This window comes from Aptenodytes patagonicus, chromosome 21, assembly GCF_965638725.1.
Source record: "Aptenodytes patagonicus chromosome 21, bAptPat1.pri.cur, whole genome shotgun sequence".
NCBI classification, from domain to species: domain Eukaryota; kingdom Metazoa; phylum Chordata; class Aves; order Sphenisciformes; family Spheniscidae; genus Aptenodytes; species Aptenodytes patagonicus.
Window position 1 is genome coordinate 4,633,490 of NC_134969.1, and position 15,985 is coordinate 4,649,474.

At 59.0% G+C, this 15,985-nt stretch overlaps 2 protein-coding genes across 3 annotated transcripts; one reads left to right on the plus strand and one right to left on the minus strand.

The window, feature by feature from the left end:
* Positions 1 to 1,077: 1,077 nt before the first annotated feature.
* On the minus strand, positions 1,078 to 9,914 carry KDF1 (keratinocyte differentiation factor 1). 2 transcript variants are annotated; one of them, XM_076357442.1, is made up of 5 exons: positions 9,881 to 9,914; positions 8,391 to 8,564; positions 5,171 to 6,284; positions 4,146 to 4,220; positions 1,078 to 3,460 (listed from the first exon to the last, which is right to left on the minus strand). In XM_076357442.1, the coding sequence occupies exons 3-5, from the start codon at positions 6,264 to 6,266 to the stop codon at positions 3,378 to 3,380; spliced, it is 1,254 nt and encodes a 417-aa protein (XP_076213557.1). In that variant the 5' UTR covers positions 6,267 to 6,284; positions 8,391 to 8,564; positions 9,881 to 9,914; the 3' UTR covers positions 1,078 to 3,377. The 2 variants fall into 2 exon arrangements, with proteins under 2 accessions (XP_076213557.1, XP_076213558.1); XM_076357443.1 differs by lacking the exon at positions 9,881 to 9,914 and adding an exon at positions 9,144 to 9,199.
* A 3,170-nt stretch (positions 9,915 to 13,084) lies between these two features.
* TRNP1 (TMF1 regulated nuclear protein 1) lies at positions 13,085 to 15,363 on the plus strand. Its single transcript, XM_076357670.1, has 4 exons — positions 13,085 to 13,181; positions 14,144 to 14,438; positions 14,542 to 14,618; positions 14,690 to 15,363. The coding sequence occupies exons 1-4, from the start codon at positions 13,085 to 13,087 to the stop codon at positions 15,361 to 15,363; spliced, it is 1,143 nt and encodes a 380-aa protein (XP_076213785.1).
* Positions 15,364 to 15,985: the final 622 nt, after the last annotated feature.

Below are 15,985 nucleotides of genomic sequence, written 5' to 3' on the forward strand. Positions count from 1 at the left end.
TGCCGGCAGCCTTTGCTCCACGTCCCTGGGGCCCCAACCAGCTGGCTCGAGGGCTCCAGACGCAAAAACATCTCCTCTGGAGACCCTTCCCAGCTGAGAGAAGGCAGCATTTACCTGTTCACGGCTTTAAAATCCTTCCAGGAAACACCTCTCTCGCACAACCGCGGTGGACTCTGCCTGCTGCCGAAGGGTGGCCGGCCAGGTTGAACGTGGTCTTCGTTTAACAAAATTGGGACAGAACAGGCAGGGGACCACGCACAGAAGGACTCAAGCTTGGGCTCAGTCTTCTTGCTGTCTGCACGGACTAGACAAGAATCACGAGTCCTTAACAGACTCAAACTTAAGGAAAAAAAAAAAAAAGAGGGGTTAGGGCTGGTCCTTCGCACCATCCACCCTCTTACCTCGCAGGGGCGCCGGGAGGGTTGGTCTTGTGCACCAGGGGGAAGCCCCCCCCCCGCGACCACCTCCCTGCCGCCCAGGCAGGGCGAGGGAAGGTCAGCGGCAGGGAATGGAGCTCTGCAGGTTATCGGCCGAGTTTTTGTAGTGAAATTAGAAAGTGCAAAACTGGTCCTTCAAGTCACAGGGTCGGAGACTGAGCTAGCCTCCCTCCCCAGGCGGATCCTGCCCCGCCATCAGGGACAGCAGCCGCTCCGGAGCAATTCCTGCATTTTTTTTTTTCTTTTTAGCAACAGCTGTCTACGCCACAGGGAACGAGCTGGAAGTTCTCCCCCCAGGCTCAGTTTTTCCCAGAGCTCAGTTCCAGCATCACCCCTCGGGGAAGGTCCAGGTTTCCCTGCACGCAAACAGGCACTTCCCCAGAGGCTCCTTTATTTGCACCCGGTTTCCCCGTGTCCCATGCACCAGCCCGGCATTCAGCCCTCTGAACAATCCCCCCGGGCACGGGCAAGCGCTGCCAAACGGACAAAAATATCTTTGTCCACGTGCTGCTGGGAAAGCAGCAGGGAATCGGCAACCCCCTGCGCAAACACCCCCCTCCCCGCCTGGCCCAGGCTCCCTCCGCTGAGGGCTGCTCTCCCCGAACTGATGCAAGCCGGAACGTAAAAGACACAGCACAGGTGAAGAGCACATCTTTTGCTTTATAAAAAAAAAAGACCGAATCAGATGTCCAAGGCCAAGGAGTGCAAAAGAATCCCGTAAGACACCACAGGTGCACCAGCTTCAGGGACCATCGCGTTGACAGTCTTCCTCTTAGTGAGTTTTTGGGTTGTTTTGGGGTGGTTTTTTGGGTTTTTTTTTTTTTGCAAGCTTAATCCATACACGTTCACTCTCCGTACAAAGACTAAACATTAAAAACTGCATCTGTAATAGCGATCAGCAGCTCTTTGCCAGTCCATCCTCACCCCTCGTCTCCAAAGCTCCAGTGCACAGACCACAGAACGACGTGTCAGCGTGACCCATGCCGACGCCTCAGTGCACAGGTTTAAGTAAACTCGTCCGAATACGTCTGTACAAAGCCATTCAGAAGCAGGAAGCCAAACGGGTCCAGCGGTACATGTGGCATTCGGAAGGAGGTGACCAAACACAGCTCTGGGAGTCCCGGGCTGGCCTTCCTTCAAGTCTTTTCCTCGCATAAATGGGGTTTTCCACAAACCGACAGCTTTGAAAACAAAGCAGGGAGGGGAAGCCAAACCCAAGTCTCAGTCTCTCCCCTGTATTTTCAAAATCTCTCTCCGTTAGTGTCGCAAGGTGTGGTCTCAGTAATGTCCGTGATTTATGAAAGCATGCTCTGAAACGCGAGCGGTTTACAAAAACAGGCTCTAACAGGGACTTGAACCGTACATTTCAAAGGGCTTGGGCCGGTTAAATAAGCCTGACCGCTCATGTGAGGAATTAAATCCTTTCCCCCCTACCCAACCTTTTGAAGAGTAATCACAGGCTGTGGAATAAAGGCACATTTCAGTACAATTAAGGCACAAAAACACGGTCCAGACCAAAGCACGGGGCCTATTTTGGTTTCCCCCTCCCCAGAAAAGAGTGGGTGTGTTTATTCTATGGCTGGTAAATTCAACTAAGCCTTTTCTATTCATGTCCAAGGGCACACGAATGTATAAACGAGTCCCATGGCTTCACGTGTTTACTTTACGATAAACCACCAAGTGGCAACACCAGTAAGATAGGGCTTCCTCCTGCCGCGGTGCTGCAGCCCTCAAGGTCGCCTGGCGCCGTGCCCTCAGGGTAGCGATACCACATCTCCTGCTTCCGACCGGCTGTCAGAGAGGAGCAAAGGGGAGGAGAAGGCGCCGAGGGCCCACGGGAAAGGCAGGACCACGCAGTTCCTCACAGACCCTCCGGAGATGCTCTCAGGGGAGGCTTTCCTTTCGAAGCAAGCCGCTTTTAAGGGAGTTTCTAGCAGAATAGTCCAACAGCCCAATTCTTAATTACAAAAAAACTTAAAAACGGACCGACTATTTCGCTCACCTGCCATAACCCGAGTTCAAGGCTTGCCCAGCAGTCAGCGTGACACCCGGCGTGATGGGGAAACGCAGAGGGCTTGGCAGACGAGTGAGGAAGAGCTGACTGGCGTGCAAGCCACAGGTCAACGCGTGCAATCGGTAACACCTCACGCCCGCAGTTCACATCGGGCTGGCAGCGACTGCAAAGCCGATCCCCGTGCTCTGCTCGGGAGACGAGAGCGGGGCAGCTGCCCAGGCATCCCGCCCCTCTGCGACCGGCACTATCTCGGGAGACACGCCGAGAGGCCAAAGATTAAACGAACCGCATTACCTGAACCTTCTCCTTACAAGGCAGCGGGAGATGACACCACTAAGGGTCAGCAGGAAGAAGGCAGATCTGGCTACCGCAAACGCTAGGGATAGAGGACTTAGGTTTTTGGGGCCAACCCAGCCCCTTTAAATAGAGATTTGGGTCCCCAGCGAGCAGGTGCTTGGCCTTCACCTCAGCATCGGCACAAACACAGAGACACCATCCGGTTATTCCCTACCCAAGTTAACTTATGCAATGCCAGAAAGCAAGAACTGTACAACAGATCCTCAAAGCAGGGAAAGGGCTGGGCCACTGAGGTTGGTGAAGCTAGACGTGAAGTATGGAAATCACAGAGGCACAAGTTATCTGATACTTCCTTGTCCATCTTCTCCTCCCTGGGCACACATTCCACCTCCCAAATTCATTAGCTCCACAGTTTACTTCCTTGATGTTCTATATTGTCCAAAAAAAAAAAAAAAAATCCAGTGAAATTCAGACAGCAGGAGAAATTTGGCTTCAACAAAGGATCAGGGTAGACTGGGGGGGGGAAAAAAAAAAATAAAAAGGTGGCATAGCACACTCCGTGTTGAAAGAGGAGAAATCTGACTGCAGCAAAGCCTTGGAATGCCCGCTTGCTGCTTGGGTCCTTTTCCTTAACAATACACCTGAAGCAGAGGTGCCCCAGATGAGTCAGTCTCCGTGTCTTGGAAAGAGGAATCTCTGCTTGTTGGAAAGCCTTGGAGAGGAAAGAGAAGAGACGGTGACATTAGACAACGTGAACTGTAGCAGCCGAGTGCCTGGCAGTTAGGCAAGCAACGGCCACAAAAGGATTTGTGTATCATGAGGGAGGAGAAAGCCACACAAAGCCCACAGGCAGGGAACAACCCTGCCTGCATTGTAGCCATCTTCTAGGAGGGATCTCTTATTATGCAGGAGAAAACTTGTCTTTTAGCCCTGGGCTGCTCTTTGGAGTGAAACACGCATGCCGTGAGGATCAGAGCTCAGGGGACAGCCTGTCACTCTCCCCTGCTTCCCTTTTGCACAGTTCCTTTTGTTGCCAGTATAACCCAGCTGTGACCTTAAGCCGGTCACGGCCCAAACACAGCCCCAAACTTTGTCAAGACACCCGGAGACTGAAGGCGCTCGGGCCAAGCACTGCGCATGGACAGAGAGCACTCCGTACTTGGGTTTCGTTCCTCTTTCAGAAGGACCCCCCGACCCGGGCAGACCCCAGCCTTCTAAGCTCCCTTCGCTCCCAAAGCTCAAGAGAACTCTACCCCTTACGGTAACCCAAGAGGCAGGTGTCAGCTCAGCCTTCGCAGATGGTGAAAACCGAAGGCGTGCATAAAATGAGAGGTTCAGGGCATTCCCCTCACTCCTGTGACGCCGCTGCAGCTAAGACCCCCGGCCAGGTACGTTACCTGCGCTGCTGTGCCGCCTCATATTCCTGGCTATCACATCTGCTGGTGTTTCTTCCGATATTTGCACGGCCAAATCTGGAACGAAAACCAAGAGGGCCTGAGACAGGAAAGGACGGGCAGCCATGACTCAAGAGTAAAGCTCCCCGTCAGGGAGCGCACAGGGCTCTCCTTCAGAAGGCACCACCCTCGGGTAATAGGAGAGGTAGAGTTTGATTCTTCAGATTGCTTCCACCATTGTCTTGGTAATCTGAGCTTTACAGTCCTTAAACACCAGGAAGCAACAGCAGCCTTACTGCTAAGCTGGGAAGCACAACAGCCACCCCGTTTCCTCCCGTTACTTCTGGATGTCTCCTTGCCCCCCCCCCCCCCCCCTCAGCTTTTCAAGGTCTTCCTACAACAGACTCTCTTAGAACCTGTTCTGGGGGTCAGTCACCTCAGGCTGCTCCAGACAAGGAGGAGAGCATCCCTGAAAGAGCCACGAGGCACTTGGGCTGTGGCAGCAGCCCTTCCCTCCTCTTTGCAGGGATATTTGCCGGCTGCCCCTCGCCCCACCGCGCAGAGGAAGTCTCAGCTACTCTGTCACGGTAGTCTAGGGGTGGCATTAGCAAAGAGCGCTGGTAGAACACGAGGGAGGGAGCCAGCTTAGTAACTGGACATCCTCCGGCACAAGCCAGCTCGTCTGGTCATACCAGTTAAGTTTGACTCACGGTCTTTCTGCCTAGCTTAGAGGTGCGGAGGAAAGCCAGAATCATCGCAGTAGGCAGCAGAATAAAGCCTTTATATTGCTCAGCACAAACTTCACTGACAGTGAAAGATACTATCAAGAAAGCCACAGCGCAGCGACTGGTGAGAAGCAGAGGTCTCCGATAATACACAAGGACCTCCACTCACACAGCCCAGGAAAATAAGCCCAGCCTGAAGACATAGACATCAGCTTTCAACCCTGCTCCATTGCCACATCTCCGTGGCTTCGATAAAATAACCCTCTCTTCTTGAAGCGGTAACACCAAGGAACCCGCACGTACCGTCTTGGCTGATGACCATGGACTCTAGCATCGTTTCATTACCGCTGTCCGGTGCGTTGCCTCTGCTGGACTTCTCCTCGTGGCTCTGGCTGGCTGGGATAGAAATATGGGGCCGGACCCTGCTTTTCCGGGTGCTGATGCGTATGATGCCTCGGACCAGCCTGCATTCAGCATCCTGCTCATCCAGGTTGTAGTCCTGAGTTATGCTATTGATGAGGTCCGAGATCTTGTTGGTCTTCTCCAGGAAGACAGTGTCTGACGTGCACTTGGCCAGCTCATCGATCTGGTGGACGCTGAAGAGCTCCGTCAGCTTCTTGAAGATCAGGACGTCGATCTGCCTGCTGGACATGGAGCCGTTCAGCTCGCTGATGTCCAGGTCGGACTCGTGGAAGGAATAATACTCCTCCGAACTCCGGTGGCTGCTGGGGAGCGGTGGCTTTTCTATGCTGTTCCTGAAGGGCTTCTCCGGCAGCAGCTCTTTGCAGCACGAATCCGATTCCAGGTGGTGGCTGGGGCTCCTGTTTTGATAGACGGGAATGCCCTTCAGTTTCACGTCTGGGTAACTGAAACTGCTACCCATGCTGGACTTTTTGATCTGGTTCCCATTCTTCTCAGTGGGAGAGACGTTGGCGGGGCTGTTTGGCAGTCGCCCGTTATAATCTCCGTTCTTTCCGTCATCGGTGGAGGTCTCGGCGGGCCCCGGATGGGGGATACAGACACTGCAGTCCTGAAAGCAGCCCCCACAGGTCACTATACAACAGAAAACAGCCTTGTATGTGTTCCAGGCCTGAGACAGAGAGGAACAGCAGGTGGTCTGGTTTGGGGGAGCCTCTGCTGTACCAGAAATAAAGGTAATTGTTTCTGCCTCTCTCCCGTTAGAGTCTTTGAGGTCAGCTTTGCGACCTTTCCTATCCCGCATCTGCTGGGCTCTGGCGCGGCTCTGTTTGATTTCAGGCGTAGAGCCGCTGAACACCTCCAGACCGACATCCGTCTCCTTGGATGGTCTGGTCCGCAGGGGCACAGCCTCCTGGTAGGACTGGTTCAGCTGGCAGTGGCTGTTCAGGTCGTGGGGGAGTCCCGTTTTCCGGCCCAGCATGGCTCACCGCTCAGGCACCTGGAGAACGAGAAGGTCTCAAGTCAAGCTTTTGTCACCAGTCTCACCTTAGCGAGCTGTTGATCAACGGAGAAGGACCTAACATTCAAATTCAGTGATTCTCGAGCTCAAATTCAGTATTTCAATTATTTACAGAAATATTTTGCATTAGGACTCATGCTGTTCTCACTTGTCACATAGAGAGGGAATCCAGCCTGCGTTTCGGGGTTCTCCGACTACTCTAGCTTTGCTGCTTCCTTTCGGCAGACGCTTGAAATCAGAAGAGATGTGTTTTAAAAGGACTATTTTGAAGACACCAAAATCCCCGTGACCTTCAGCAGAGGTTTCCTCAACGCAGCAGGAAGACGAGTCGGGCTCCAGAGCCGCTGCTCCAAGAGCAATAAATGAGCAGCGCAGCCGTAGGTGGAGCCAGCTGACAGGCTCCAAAGGGAAAGTATCTTCTTTTAAACAACTTCCCCTTTGTCTTGCATTCCTTAGGATTAAGCCGGGCCCTGACAGCGCTTATCCGTTTCAAAACACACCGTGCCCAGGAGGAGATGACAAGCAATCAATCGTTATGCAAGCTGCCAATTCAGACTCCAGATTATTCGATGCTATTTAAATTTAGAGGATTTAGCAATGACGGCGTTAGTAACACTGATGATTTTTGCTAGTCATGCTAAGGCCGCGTTATGTCAAAGACTTTCCTACGAAAGCCGATGTCTTCATGGGAATTAAAGAAAAGATCTTGTCAACGGGTCGGTCGCAAGTCACGCCTCACGGGAGCAAAACCTTTACGAAGCCCTACTACAGAAATCCCACAGCAGACTACCTGCTCAACTGTCTCTCTCGTTGCCGCTGTGCTAACGCAGCTGCCCCAGGTCTGCACACGGGAGTAAACCGTTTTTACAGGGTACTGTGTCACGCTTTAGCCCCACAGGCCCAACGCGCAGAGTTTGGCACCCTTAAACCTCCCCATTATGAAGAAAGCTTGGCACCGGGCGACGGCGAGGAAAGTCAGGTCAGGGCTGTCACTCTCCGCTTCTATTGCTGCCGCTTTTATCCCAGGCTACGGTGGGCCCCTAAACTGTCCGCGGTTTCTGAGCTTCTTGGCTAACACTGCCTTCACCCCCAAGAGATCCTTTTAAATACTAATTAGGCTAATTAATAAGCAGTGAGAGGCCAGCCATAGCTTAAGCGGTTTTGGACCGTCCCTGCTGCTCTACTATATACTTTCTATAGGGCACCTCAAGCATGAATAAATAAATCTGTTCTACCTTGTTAGAGCACTGCCTCTTTTTCCCTCTTTTTAAAACAAATAGTCACGTTGCCCCCACAAAGAAACAGGCGCAGACTGAAAACCAGGCAGTTCCAGCACGCCGCTGCTTTCCAGGAATATTTTTGGCTCCGTTAGCTTATAAAAATTCGTAAGTAGCGCATGTCCCAGGAGCTCCCTTTGCACATTCCTGGACAATATGGTAAATATAAAAGCCCCAGACGCTCCAATTTCAGTGCTGAGCAGGCAGAGCTCCCTAGCCTCGGCGTCAGTGGAGAGTTTTGATTGCTTTCACTTCAGAACAACAGGGTGTTTTTTTTTTTTTTCCCCCCTCAGCTTCATCATTTTTGTAATGCAGTTCAAAATTTAAAAACAAACCGAAAACATTTGAGCTGATCTAAGCACAGAACTGCTTCCTGGGATGTTTCTCGTGATACTGCGGCCTCGTCAAGAGATCTAACACATGCATCGCACAGTAACAATTACTTATATAACAATATCTAATATTCTGAAATTTCAGAGCATTTTTGACATAGGGAGGAGCATTATCTCAGCTCTACAGAAAAAGGCTTGCAGGCTCAGAGATTAAACCACTTGCCTGACGCCGCACAACCCCCCCCGCTGCATCAGGCGTCGGAGACACCTCCGGCCCCGAACGCCTTCCCATCACAGCTCGCGTTTCTGGGACCACACATCTGAAGAGCTCCCCGGGAGCACGTACAAGACGCAGCTCCTCGAGCCAGCAGCTTCTCTGGCACAAGCAACGGACTGGGCCGAGACCCGCAGCCAGCTGCTTAACACAGCCATAAAGAAAAGCTCGGACTAAAATCCACAGCCGAGCTGATACTCACAAGATCGTTGGGAGCTTTCTCTGTTCTCACGCAGGCACCGTGTGTGAATAGAGAAGATCCCCCTGAAGAACTTCAGCATCTGCTTCAGAAGGGCGAGGAGGGATTCACAAACAGTTTGCGCGTCTAAGGGTTAGCCGGGGTCTAAGATCTTCATTGTTCAGAGGACGGGATTTCCTTTGAAAGTTTTAAAAAAAGCTAAGTTAAGTTGGGAATCTACTTAATAAAGTCACATCGGTTTGCCAGTAACCATGTACCACCGTTGTTGGAAGCTAGGGAAGTCAAAGCATTAACTTAAAAAGGGGCCAGAGGACCTAAATTCGGGACACAAGCTTTACACGTAGATACAATTTCTCTTAAATATATGGAAGCATCAACAGCTGTTCAGTTTTCTGAGCAGCCTTGCCAGGAGCTGAAAGCCGCCCCGTAAAGCTCCCGGACTCCCGACTGCCCTGCTGGCACCGGGCAGCGATAGAGACCCCGGCCCAGAGGAACATGGATCCGGCCTCTTCCCTCCGCTCCTGCGTCCTCTCTCTCACCTACCTGGGATATAAACAACCCGGCCGGGGAGCTGCCTCTCGCCAAACGCTTCCCTGTGCCCCTGGCCCAAAACACCCCCCGTTCCAGCTGACAACCAGGACTCCACCACGGTGCAGGTAAACAAAATTTGCCCCTTCCTTCTCACAGACGAAGCGCTGCAAGGTGTGTGTGGGGGGAAGACCCGCCTGGGCACGAAGCGGAAGCCCCTCTGCCTACCCTGGGCTCCCGGACGTCCTCGAGACGGTGGATTTTTGGGAGAAGAGAAGCTGGCGGCAGAGAACAGCCAGTTTCCAGCGGAGCCGCTGACCCGTCCCGCCAAGGCCTGCCCTCTCCCGCACAGGCTCCCCACCGCGCTCCCCCCCTTTAGTTTTTCAGCCTTCGAAAGCCAAGCCGACCCCAGCAAGGGCCAGGGAGACCCGCTACCCCCCCGCACCCCCCCCGGGAGAGCTCCTACCGACACCAGCCCCCCCCCAGGGCGAGGGCAGGGAAGGTCCCAAAGCAGCGGGAGGGGACAGAGCGAGGGGAACGACGACAGCACGGGGACAGCGGGAGGCTGGGGGGGGGCCTGTCCCCCAGCCCTGGGTGGGGGGCCGGGGCACACGGCCTGGGGGCGCCTGTCTCGGGAGGCCCGGGGAGGGCGGAGAAGGAGAAGCCGGTCTTGGCGGCGGGACGGCACCCGGGGCACCCAGGTCTGGGGGGTGGGGGACGGGACGGGACCGTGGGGATCCCCGGTGCGGAGGGGGGGGGGGGGGGGGGGGCAGCGCCCGCCCTCCCGCCCCTCCCTCCCGGTCGCGGCCTGCTGCTGCCCCCAGGCCCGGGACGGGCGGCCCCGCCGGGGGAAGCGCCGAGCGGCGGCGGGCTCTGCCAGCGGGCCGTGGCCGTGACCGTGATCGTGGCCGGGGCCGGGCTCCCCCCACGGCGGCGTCGCGGCCCCCCCCCCGCCCCGGCGTTACCTGCGAGCCAGGGAACGGCGGCCGGCCCCGCCTCACCTGGGCCAGGTGAGCCACGTGACCCGGCCCGACGGGCCGCCGCGAGGGACAGCAGAGCGCGGCGGGCGAAGCTGCTCCGGCCCGCGCTGCCCGCTCCCCGGGGTCCCCATCCCCGGGGTCCCCATCCCCGAGGGTCTCAGTCCCCAAGGACCCCTGTCCCCGCGGATCCCTGTCCCTGAGGACTCTGTCTCAAAGCATCCCTCTGCCCGAGGATCCTCGTCCCCAAGGGTCTGTGTCCCAAACTATCCCCGTCTCCGAGGGTCCTCGTCCCCAAGGATCCCTGTCGCTGAGGATCGCCTTCCCCGAGGATCCCTGTCCCCAAGGTCCCCACCCTTACGCTCTCCATCCCCAAGGGTCTCACTCCCCAAGGATCCTCGTGCCAAAGGATCCCTATCCCAATGGATCCTCAGCCCCAAGGACCCTGTCCCAAAGAACCCTCATCCTTGAGGATCCCTGCCCCAAATGATCCTCTCCTCCAAGGATCCCTGTCCCCAAGGATCCCCACCTTCAAGGATCCCTGTCCCCAAGGATCCCCATCCCTGTGGATTCAGGTCACTGAGGATCCCTGTCACTGAGGATCCCTGCCCCAACGGATCCCGTTCCCCAAGGGTCCCCATCCCGAGGATCCCCCCGATCTGCCCTGCACCATTCCTTGTCATTTTAACTCCCCTGCAGGCAGACCCCCCCCATGCTGCCTGCGCCGGGCAGCACCTCCCCGCCGAGGGGCGTAAAGTGGCAGGGGTGGGGCGGCCACCTGCGTCCCCTGGGGTCCCACGGGACCTGTGCCCCGGGGAGAGCATCTCGCCTGTGCCTCCCTGGGTGCTGCCTGCGGTTTTGAGTGCCTCACTCTGGAGTCAGGAGCCCATCCACCCCGGGGTGAACCTCCACCCAGGCCATACCCAAGTGCTTCGACACCCCCAAAGCCTTTGGCCGCCCCTCCTGCCACCCAGCCCTGTTCTCCCGCCCGGCTGCAGCCACAGAGGGACCCGCGCCCTTCGTGGGGGATGATTTCACCCTCTCTGCTCGGCACCCTGCGAAGCAACAGCGTCGTCCATCCCTTCTCCTGCTGGGAGCGGTTGTTTCTGCCCAAGTCCCCATCGGGACAGCGATGGCACGGGGGGGACATGCGCTGCGGGGATGCCCAGTGCTCCCCAGGCACCGGGGCTGCCGGGCTCAGCCCATCCTGTTTGCTGCCGCTGGGTGACTCAGTGGTTCTCTCCAAAGAGCTGGTGATTCACTGTCCGGGGGTTGGATCCTTCCCTGAAGGTTTGGGGGAAAGGAAGGAAACCAGGGGGGGAAAGGGGGGCAGCAGGGCAGGCAGGGAAGGAGCCCGGCAGAACCGCAGCCAGGCACCGAGGCTGCAGCCGAAGCAGCAGCTGCTCGGCTCAGATGGACCAGCCGGTTTCCGAGAGGAAAGAGGAGAGAGAGAAATCAGTTTAAAGGATGGTGCCAGTGCCAAGAAGCTCATTCCTTCTCTAAAGGGCACAAAGACCACATTTATTTATTTAAGCCTCTGGCACAGGAACACCGTACTTAATTCCAGCCGGTGTCATTTCCCTGGCCGGGCTTTCATTTGTGTCTAACTCAAAGCACTGCTTGGAAATGCATCGTCTCCTTCTCTGCCAGGTGCCTTGAGCACAGATCCCGGCCACGAAGCCTCTCCCGGCGCTGCCCCATCGAGCCTGGCACTGCCGGGATGAGCCGAGCGGCACGGTGCGGCCCCCCGAGCCCAGCACCGCGCTGCTTAATGCCCCTCGGCTCCTGCATTTTCCCCGTGCCCCATCACCTCCCAGCCGAGCTGCCATCGTGTGCCAGAGCTCCAGTCCCAAACCGCTGCTGCCAGCGTTGTCGGGTCCGGGACGGCGGGGCAGAGAGATGGGTCGACCCAGGAGTCCTGGGGCTTAAACCTGAAATCCTGATGCAGGATTCCTTCCCTTAAACTGGGCCAGGATGAGAGAGCAGCGCCTGGGTCCCCCCCCGCCCCGGTAACTGGGACACCTGGGGAAAAACTTGCAGAGAGACTGGGAGAGATGGCACTAACATTAATTATTTACTGCCTATAATAAAGCTTCACTTTTCTGGAGCACATCCCAACGCGGGGCTTTAAAGAGGCTGGAGATGAGGCCAGCGCACAGCCCTCGGCTACGTCCTCCCGCAGGGCTGCCCTACCCCGGGGCAGAGCACGGGCTGGCTGCCCGCGTCCCTGGGGGAAAACCGGGGGCCGGTGCTGGGCCGGCTGCGGGATGCAAAGCGGTGCCCCATCCCGGCGGTTGGTGCCTCCGCGCGCGGCTGTGGAGGGTCGCTGCCGGGAAGGGAAAACAACGCTCTCGACCGGGCTTTTGCATCAAAGAGGTTTATTCTGAGCGCTGCTAATTTCAGACTCCTCTGTTAAATCATTAATAGCTCGTCAGCCCAGGCAGAGATCCCGCAGCAGCGCAGGAGGGTTTCTGGGACTCAGGCAGTGACTTACGCTGAGGGGCAGGGGCGTTTCTTGTATTTTTCTATTATTTCTCTTCACCAGCCTCTGTCTGCTCATCTACCGGGATGTGCTATGGCCGGCTGGGACAGCCTGGGGACACAGCCGCTGTGGGGGGGCTCAGCGACACCCTCAGCCCCACTGGCCAACGTCCCCAGCCCATCTGGCCCCTTCTTATTTCTTAAACTGATGTCCAGGCACAGCTGCTCCCTGTTTCCATTTCCTTTTCTCACCCTGGACCAGGGACGGGAGCTGGGAAGGTGACGAGCAGCACAGACCTGGCGGGAGACCCAAAAAAGCAATGATTTTATGAGCAGGTGACTGATGGAGCAGGCACCTCCAGAGGTCCCTCCAATCTCAGCGATTCTGAGGTTTCGCTTTGGGCGAACGGGGGAAGCTCACTGCAAGACGGACCCTGGCCCTCTCCCCGTTTGGGGGTACCCTTGGGGATCCAGGTTCCACTGAAACAGAGCAAAAAAATCAGTTTAATACCTGCCTGTCCCCACAGTTTCTTTGGGTTGGAGGCAGAGGGAGCAAGAGCAGAGCTTTGACCCTGAACCTACGACGGAGCAGCACCCCTCAAATCCCCAAACACCATTTTATAGCAGCATTTGCATCGGATACATGAAGACGGCTCAGCCTGCACTTCAGCTTTCCTACAGCCTGAAATGCAGCCTGCAGAGCTTGAGCGAATGTCGCGGCCGTGTGTCCGACACCAGGCAGCGGAGACGCAGTGGGAGCCGGTGGACGGGCAGGGAAGGAACGAGCAGGCAGCGGGGACCGGGAGCGGTGACGCAGCAGCCTCTGACGCTACTCCAGTGTCTGGCAGACGCGTGGCAGCGCTGGCAAGAGCAGGATTGCGATGCAAAGCACAAGGGATGGGGTTTTTTTTTCTCCCTAAGGTAAGGAAAGCAAAGCTGCCACCAGCCCACGTGGGGCAGGGGTGACATCCACCGCAGGCCTGGATGTGGCTCTGCCTGGAACAGATTTAGGCTGGGTTTTGCTCCTGTCTGGGGGTGGGATGAGACCTCGGCACCCGTTTTCTGCCATCCCTTTTATCCTTCCTGCTGCTCCGATGCGAAGCACAAGCAGGCTTTACCCCACGCACCTGCGTGAAGACGCAGCCGCTGAGTGTGCGATGTCTTGGTCCCGGCAGAAGGACCCCCAAAAAACGGGCTCCTCAGGGGGAGCCATGTGGCAGCACACCCTCCTGCTCCAGCCCCCTCCCCGTGCCGTCTCGGCCCACTCTCAGCTCTATTAACGCCGTCTTAAATGATAATGACGTTGGCAGCGACATTGCTGTGACGGTCACGCAACCAAGGACACGCTGTCCTGGTGCCATGTCCCCTGCACCCCAAGGCTCGGACATTCCAGCCACAGCCCCGGGAGGCGGGGGGGGGGGGGGGGAACAGGGGGAACGGGGGCTGCCCCCTGCCCCCTTCCCTGCCCCAGGCTGGCGACTGGGGCACCAGCATCCCCCAACCAGCACCAGGAGCTTCTTAAGCTGCTTCTCCCAAAGGCTGCAGACATGAAACCAGCCGTTCCAGTAACCCGCTGCAGTCCAGCCTTTCCCCCGAACCCTTCCCAGTGCATCTCCCCAGTATCCCTCCCCAGCCTCAGCCTTTCCCAGTAACCCCTCCAGTAACCCTTCCCAGTAACCCCCTCCCAGCCCAGCCTTCCCCAGTGACCCCCCAGTAACCCTCCCAGCCTTTCCCAGTGACACCCCCCCTCCCCGGCTCCGCATTTCCCAGCGACGCCCCCGCCCCCGGCCCAAGGGAGGGCAGTTTTCCAGCGCCACGAACCGCTAACGCCACCGGGCCGGTGCCGTACCGGGCCATACCGAGACCGGGGCCGTGCCGGTGTCGATACTGGTGCCGTGCCGTACCGGGCTATATCGAGTCCGGGGCCGTGCCGGGGCCGTACCGAGCCCGGGGCCGGTGCCGAGCCCGGGGCCGTGACGGTGCCCGTACCGTACGGAGCCCGGGGCCGGTGCTGTACCAAGCCCGGGGCCGGTGCCGAGCCCGGGGCCGTGACGGTGCCCGTACCGTACGGAGCCCGGGGCCGGTGCTGTACCAAGCCCGGGGCCGTGACGGTACCGGTACCGTACCGAGCCATACCCAGCTCGGTGCCGTATCGGGCCATACCGAAGCCGGGGCCGATACCGGTACCGTGCCGTACCGGCCTATACCGAGCCCGGTCCCGTGCCGGTGCCGTACCGAGCCCGGGGCCGTGTCGGTGCCGGTACCGTACCGAGCCATACCCAGCTCGGTGCCGTACCGGGCCATACCGAGCCCGAGCATCCCTCGCCGGGGCTGTACCGTACCGAGCCGGGGTCGCGCCCCGTGCCGTGCCGGTGCCGGAGCCGCCCCCGGCGGGGCCGAGCCGCACGGAGCCGGCGCCGCCCCCGGGCTATATATCCTCGCCGCGGCGCTGCCCCGCTCCCGTTCCCGTTCCCATGGCGGCGGCGGCGGCAGCGGCGGATCCGGGTCCGGCTGCGGGCGGCGAGCAGCGCCCCGACCGCGGCGGTACCAGCAGCAGCAGCAGCAACGGCGGCGGCACCGGCACCGGCAGCAGCCCCGGATCGGTGGAGCTGGCGGCGGCGCGGCGGCGGCTGGTGGCGGCGGAGGGTCGCCGTCGGGCGGCGGCGGAGCTGGAGGGCCGGGTCCGGCAGGTTCACTGCGCCCTGCGGCACGCCGAGCTCCGCCTGGCCGCCCGCGCCGAGGCCCTGGGCCGGTTGGGGGCCGGCGTGGCCCAGGCCCAGCTGGCGCTGGCGGCGCAGAGCCAGAGGCTGCAGAAGGGGCTGCGCCGCCGCCCCCGTCCCCGTCCCGCCGCCCTCCTGGCCGCCGCCCGCGCCCTCCGCAGCTGCGTCCCCTGGGCCCCCGCCCGCCCCCGCGCCGCCGCCGCCGCCGCCGCCGCCGCGCCGGCCCCCGCTGCCCGCCGCCTGCCCGCCGCGCCCCGCAGCCCCGCCTAAGGGGGGACACACACACACACACACACACACGGGCTCGGGGGGTCCTGCAGGGGCGGGGGAGCTGGGGAGGAGGGGGGGGTGGGGTGGGTTTGGGGGACCTGGCGGGGTCTGGGGTCCTTGAGGGGGGAAGTCCCGGGGACCCTGCAGGGTTTGGGGGACGCCGTGGGGTTGGGGGGACTCAACGGGGTCTGGGGTCCGTGAAGGGGGTCCCGGGGAGTCTGATGGGTCGGGAGGGTTTGAGGGTCCCCGGGGGACCCTGTGGGTTTGGGGGTCGTGGGGGGGGGGGACCTTGCTGGGTGCGGGGCGTCTTGGGGACCCCGTGGGGTGGGGGGACCCAGCGGGGTCTGAGGACCTTGAGTGGGTCCCGGGGAGTCTGATGGGTCGGGGCCCGGTGGGTGGGGAGGGTTTGAGGGTTCCGAGGGGATCCTGCAGGGTTTTGGGGGGTCTGGGGAACCCTATGGGGTGGGGGGACCCAGCAGGATCTGGGGACCTTGGGGGTGGCCTGGGGAATCTGATGGGCTGGGACCTGGCACGTCAGGAGGGTTTAGGGGTCCCAGGGGGATCCTGCAGGGCATGGGGGGGCCTGGGGGACCCAGCAGGGTCTGGGGACCTCAGCAGTGGC

Coding starts and splice junctions, on each gene's coding strand:
- KDF1 (XM_076357442.1), bottom strand. CDS start 6,266: ATGCTGGGCCGGAAAACGGGACTCCCCCACGACCTGAACAGCCACTGC. Junction 4,221..5,170: donor CATGGTCATCAGCCAAGACG/GTACGTGCGGGT, acceptor TTTTCGTTCCAG/ATTTGGCCGTGCAAATATCG. Junction 3,461..4,145: donor GAGGCGGCACAGCAGCGCAG/GTAACGTACCTG, acceptor TTCCTCTCCAAG/GCTTTCCAACAAGCAGAGAT.
- TRNP1 (XM_076357670.1), top strand. CDS start 13,085: ATGTCGCGGCCGTGTGTCCGACACCAGGCAGCGGAGACGCAGTGGGAG. Junction 13,182..14,143: donor GGCAGCGGGGACCGGGAGCG/GTGACGCAGCAG, acceptor CGCATTTCCCAG/CGACGCCCCCGCCCCCGGCC. Junction 14,439..14,541: donor GCCGTGACGGTGCCCGTACC/GTACGGAGCCCG, acceptor GCCATACCGAAG/CCGGGGCCGATACCGGTACC.